Below are 6,208 nucleotides of genomic sequence, written 5' to 3' on the forward strand. Positions count from 1 at the left end.
AGACTCTCTTGATCCATCCTTTCCATTCCTAGACACACTCTTGGTCAATCCCACCAACCCCTGCAGACACTTCTGACCAATTCTTCCAGACATTATATCCCACTCAGTCTAGCAGATATGTCATTAAAATAAAATATCCTTATTGCCTCTGTGTAGGTCTAGAATAGTCTTTCTGTCTGTGTGTACATCCATGTGGTTTTTAGAGTGTACCTTTTCGAAGTCATGCGGTGAAGCCGAGAGGAGAGTCTGTCCACTGCTCACCCACTGACTGGCCATGGGGACATAATGTCCCAGCCCATAATCCTCCAGCCAGGCACACACCTGATCACATGTCCACTTTGAGAAGGGAGTGTTGTTCATATCTCTGAAAGAAAAACAGCGTTTTGTTTCTTAAAAGTAATCATTCGTTTGTATCGACGTGATGTTACAAAATCACTTTAAAGCAGCTTTGCATTTCTGGTGATCTTTCATACTGTAGATCACAATTTTACGATTCTATACACACTCAGCGACCAATTTATCACGTTCACTTACCATATTCGTCACTTTATTCACTGCAGTGGGCGACAGATGATGAACGTAGGAGGTATATTTGATAAAACTAGGAACTGAATAATGACCCATGGCTGCAGGGTGTACTGAGTGTGTTTTAATTATTATCCCACTAATATCCTGACTGTCTGTCTTTAGCATGTCAGGCGTACCGTGCTGAATCTCTGTTGCCCCCGCCCGCTAGCCGAGGACCCGCTGTGGACCGCACTCCTCCCCTCTTGAAATCGTCCACACCGTCTGCAGGCAGACCGCCAGACTGCGTCCTTCTGATCCTGACGTAACAGACGCAGCAGACGTACATAACATAATTGTGTGATTTAGAACGCAACAAAGTGGAAATCCTGAATCTAATTGGTTAGAAGGTTCAGATCAAATCACGGTTTTGTGTTAATGCGCTCGTTTAAATACGTCATCGTTTCTATAGTAACGACTTGCACAGGAACACGTACAGTATGAAGGATGCTCTGCGTAAATGGAGTTTTTCAAATTTGTCGATATGGTGAAATTTTCCCATTATTTTTATTTACAAATAACAGACAGACACAAAAAGATGGGTTTGTGTGTAACAGATTTCTTGGTAACACAACAAACTGCATTTGTCTTATTAACTTTAAGAGAGAAAGAAAGAGTCTAGTGAAGGAAGGACTCTTTATGATAACTTTCCCAGACGTTCCACGACATTATATTTAAACGGATAATAAGTTCAACTTGTCATTTTTAATGGATGAAAACTGTTAGCATCGGTAAATGCTTTAAGAAAAATAAATACACTGGAGGACATGCTATTACTGAAAAATGACTGACTTTGAATTGGTAAAAATAACTCTGCTTGATGTCGAGCTGCATCACGACACCGTGTAGATGATTATTTTCCCAACACAGAACAATATTACGGGGGCACGGTGACTTAGTGGTTAGCACGTTCGCCTCACAACTCCAGGGTTGGGGGTTCGATTCCCGCCTCCACCTTGTGTGTGTGGAGTTTGCATGTTCTCCCCGTGCCTCGGGGGTTTCCTCTGGGTACTCCGGTTTCCTCCCCTGGTCCAAAGACATGCATGGTAGGTTGATTGGCATCTCTGGAAAATTGTCCGAAGTGTGTTATTGCGTGAGTGAATGAGAGTGTGTGTGTGTGTGCCCTGCGATGGGTTGGCACTCCATCCAGGGTGTATCCTGCCTTGATGCCCGATGACGCCTGAGAGAGGCACAGGGTCCCCGTGACCCGAGGTAGTTCGGATAAGCGGTAGAAAATGAGTGAGAGTGAGTGAGCGAACAAAATTACTACATTTCAGTACAAAAGTCAATGGAATGATGGAGACAAGTCTGAACTCAGAGGGTGTCTTACTTTCCCCACAGTTTCCTGATGCCTTTTTGATTCTTCCTGTTCTCAGGAGAAACAGGCGACTGCTGGCCCGAGTCCATGCCTGAAGACAAGGGCGATATATCCGACAACGTGGACTCGTCTGCCTTCTCCGACTTTGCTGAGAAAACAGGAGGCACACATTTTAATCCCCGTTTCCGTTTGGAAATTCACCAAGCCTGCAGTTTGCTTATCTTGACGATCTGAAATTTACCCACCAGCTGTGAAAAGCTCGAGCTTCCAGCGTGGTGCTGAGGCATGTGTAAGAGGATAAAGAGAAACACAGTGTGTTACAGTGCTGGAGCTAATGCTTGCTTTATGCTGCTAGGAGAATGCTGCTATGTCGATGTGTGTTGATTATGACAAGTAATGTTATATCTTACATTTTGAAGCTTTTAAACCTCTATTAGCTTCGAATTAAAGTAATTTTTTCCAGGTTACTATTGATTTTGTTTATTTAGCATTAGAACCCTTTTGGGATCGTTTGTTCATAAACGATTTTATGAATTCACGAATGTATATAACATAACGTTTAGAAAAGAAGTTCAAAACTATAAAATTGAGAAAATAGTTTTATTATCAATAAAATTCATTCAGTTAATATTTTAACAAGCACTTTTTTTTTGCTGTGTCAATGAAGCAACGCCTGGTTTATTCCCCATTTGTTTTGAAGGTGTGCAAACTTTCGCACTTCATCTGACCCGAATTTCCAACACGATCGTTAGAGCGCAACAGGAAGGGTGGAAGGAGCTAAAAATCAATGGGACGTCTAAATTAGGTTTCAACATGTGACAGATTTGTTTTATTACATCATAATATAAATAAACCTATCATGGTTCAGTATGCAAATTTAAAACAGGAAAGAAGGAGGGGCATCTTATGAGTTGAGTGTTTTTGAAATTCAGAAAGCATTATTTGTCTAATGGCAAAAAAACAGAAATTGTCTTTGAACTAAACAATTAATGGTAAAAAGCATAAAGGTAAGTAATAGTTTTATCAATTAATAATTTGATAGATTTGCTTATTTTTTATTAACACACTGCAAGTTTTAACGCTCAATTCGGATATTTTGCTCAGATCTGATTTTTTTGTTTGGCTGTTCACATTACCTTTTAAAATGTGGCCTATATCAGATACCAGTGTGAACTGTTTGCTGTTTCGAACTGACCCACATGCGCAAACGAACAATAACAATGACGTCACACGCAGCACGCCGTTGCGCTAAAGTTGGCGAGGTTATGGAGGAAGTAAGCATGTTCGCTTTTCTTTCTAAATGTTTGTGTAATGGCAGCACAGAGATGCAGTGTTTTGAAAATTTTCGGATGTCGAGGGCAACTTTTGATTATTTGATCCATTTTGAAGGCGTAGTCACGTTTGTGTGTGTACTCGCCGGCACTTAATTGTGACGAATGTCTTATGTAGATTGACGTAAAAGTCGCATCAAATCCGCCTCGGTTGTTCACACTGCGGCCACATTTGGGTCTGATTCAGGACATTTGGGGATTTGGGTCTGATTCAGGACCACATATCGTCGCTGTCGGGCGGAAACCTCGTATGTCCAAATTTGGTCAATTTCATATTTTTTCACATATTGATGCTATTGGTCAGTCCCCACGTGGGTCTGTTATTTTTACAAGTTATTAACCAATCTAAAGTCTTGAAAATAGCTTGAGCGCAAATTTCCATTGGACACTTCAACTGTCCACCTCTTCCTCACTCCGTGGGAGAGCTTCGCGGCATATTTCTCCTCAAGAAGAGTCGCAACGAATCAACACGTCTTCTGAGGTAAATGTCTTCAAAACACTGGGCTCAAAGAAAAAAAAATCTTGACCCCCGCTAGTTCTGGTGCTTGTCTGAGGACAGGAATTTAGCGCAAGACAATCCACTGCAACGCGGACTAAACCCTGTGTACTGCAGATAAGGTACGGCGTTTTTGGAGTTAACGGTTTTGGAGATACGAGGATTCCGCCCGACAGCGACGATATGGAAGTGGTCTGAATCTGATTTGAAAAAAAATCAGATCTGGGCTAGATTTGAGTGTTCACACTACTCCTGAAGAAGTCTGACCTGGTCAGATTTAGGCCACTTTTACCTGCAGTGTGAACGGGGCCTTATTTAAGCCAAAAAGCGTTACTGATAACAGTCGTCTCTTGTCTTCTCACGAGCCGGAGAAACACTCAGTGCCTATTTATTTCGTAACGTTTACAGTTCTGCCATTACAGAATGTTTTTCTTGCTTTAATGTGTTGTGCTGAAACTGAAACGGAAGCGAAGGCGAGAGTACGGTACCTAACGCCGGGGCGCTGGCACTCCTGCAGCGATCTTCACACCAGAGAGCAAAATACAGCAGCGAGGAGACGAGAGCGGAGGCACAGCGGAGTGGAGCCACAGCGACGGAGAGCGGGATTAAAGAAGAAGAGCAGCCAATGCAGAAACACCACGGTGTTAGGGACAGTGAGAGGAAAAGAAGCTGGGTTGTGATTAGAGCTGGTGGATTACAGCAAGAAGTATGTGAGGCTGAAAATGTGTCATTTTATATCGGAAAAAAAAACAAGAGATTTAAACATTAAATGAAATGTACTGTACACGATTCTGTTCTAACAACCGACGTTTCTTTATGTACTAGTTCATGCATCATGCAAATTTCATGCATCAAGATAAAAATATAAAATTTGGAATTCTGAGATTTTGATGTTAGTTAGATCGTTTTTTTTAGTGTCAAATATTCGAAGCAACAGGAAGAAAGCAGCGTGTCAAAAGCCTGGATTCCTTAAAAGAAACTTTTAATCTCTTTATGTATTTACGTATATAAATGATGGGATTTCTGTATACGATAATTATACGATAATACGATAATACGAAAATACGATAATTATCCTTTAGAAAAATCGCAATAATGATGAAGATAAAGGTTGAGTGAAAACAAAGCACTGGCTATGCAGTGTTTAGTCCAGTTCCTGGGTCTCGCTGTAGTTTGATCAGGATTAAATGTGTGATAAAGCAGAAAGAGCTGATGTTTAGACGTCCACTCACTCAGGTTGATGTTGATCTCGCTCTCTTCACTCTCGTCAGGCGACAACTGGAGCGGAGATGAGCGCCGATCCCTCTCTCCGTTTTGCTCCGGTCTGGACAACTTCCCTGGGAGGGTCTGGTACTTACTGCTGTCTGAGATGAGCCGGTTCTGTTTGGAGTAAAGAAAGCAGAAGGGGTTAAATGAACTGTTGTAACAAATCTATCTCTCTTACTATTCATCTGCTTTACAGTCGAATTAGGTTGCGTAAAAGTCTCGAGTGGTTCGTTTGGTTAGCTGTGTGTGTGCTTGTGTGTGTGTGTGTGTGTGTGTGTGTGTTAGGGCTAAAGGCTGATGTTTGTTTAATAGTTTTACCTCTAGAATAGGTGCTACAGCTTGCCCCATTACATGCTTGCATAAGCATATTGAGAAAATAAGAGTAAAATGCACACACACACACACACACACACACACACACACACACACACACACACACACACACACACACACACACACATACACACATACACACATAAACACACACACACTTAATTCGGGAATATTAATAGGCAAAATCAAATTAATCATAAATATTACAGTAAGCAATATACTCGATTCTGATTGGCTGGCTGGGGTCTGATTCACTTTATTACTACGTACAGCATTGTTAAATTCTCGATTCCGATTGGTCTAAAGGTGAAAGACGCTTTCACAGTATTGCTATGTTATGGTTTCCATAGTAACATTATACTAAGGGACTTGTATACCGGACGCTCTACTTAAACAGATTAAAACTTGTATATGTTGATTTCCTGAACTTTTTAGCGAGGAGACGTTTATTAAGAATTTCTTGAAGGAGTCTCCAGTTACAGAGCGATAGTGATGCTACAGTATGTGAGTAAAATGTTCACTTCTAGTGAGATGAATCAGCTGTTCATCAATAAATGTCATAAAAACATATCGACATCTCTATTTGTTTCAGTGTTACTTCACTTGTGTCATTTCAGCTAGCTTAAATTTTCTAAACCGTGACACCTTTTAAAACCTCAAAGTTTCCTGATCTGACTTACATGTATTTGAGCACATGTATTTGTTATCCCTTATTTATCTACTGCAGCACGTGTAAGAATGAGCAAATAATAATAAAATCTAACGTGTATCAGGGTGCATCATGCTAAAAATTCTACTGAAGCAAGTTTTTAGTAACGAGCAGTAAAACCAAACGAACCCTGGGTTTGGATCCACTCTTTAACTCCTCAAGGCTGGAAGACAACATCCTGAGCGTCGACC

General features: G+C 41.0%; 1 protein-coding gene across 10 annotated transcripts in view; it reads right to left on the minus strand.

The window, feature by feature from the left end:
- Window positions 1-6,208, minus strand: part of ppfibp2b (PPFIA binding protein 2b) — a 77,972-nt gene that overhangs the window by 5,369 nt on the left and 66,395 nt on the right. For all 10 annotated transcript variants that reach the window (XM_060885277.1, XM_060885276.1, XM_060885275.1 and 7 more), the window contains 5 exons: window positions 6,147-6,207; window positions 4,942-5,089; window positions 1,895-2,030; window positions 705-824; window positions 211-364 (listed from right to left, as the gene is read on the minus strand). In XM_060885277.1, the coding sequence (XP_060741260.1) occupies window positions 211-364; window positions 705-824; window positions 1,895-2,030; window positions 4,942-5,089; window positions 6,147-6,207 (619 nt within the window). The remainder of the gene's footprint in view (window positions 1-210; window positions 365-704; window positions 825-1,894; window positions 2,031-4,941; window positions 5,090-6,146; window position 6,208) is intronic.

The sequence above is a fragment of the Tachysurus vachellii genome, chromosome 13 (genome assembly GCF_030014155.1).
Source record: "Tachysurus vachellii isolate PV-2020 chromosome 13, HZAU_Pvac_v1, whole genome shotgun sequence".
Taxonomy (NCBI): domain Eukaryota; kingdom Metazoa; phylum Chordata; class Actinopteri; order Siluriformes; family Bagridae; genus Tachysurus; species Tachysurus vachellii.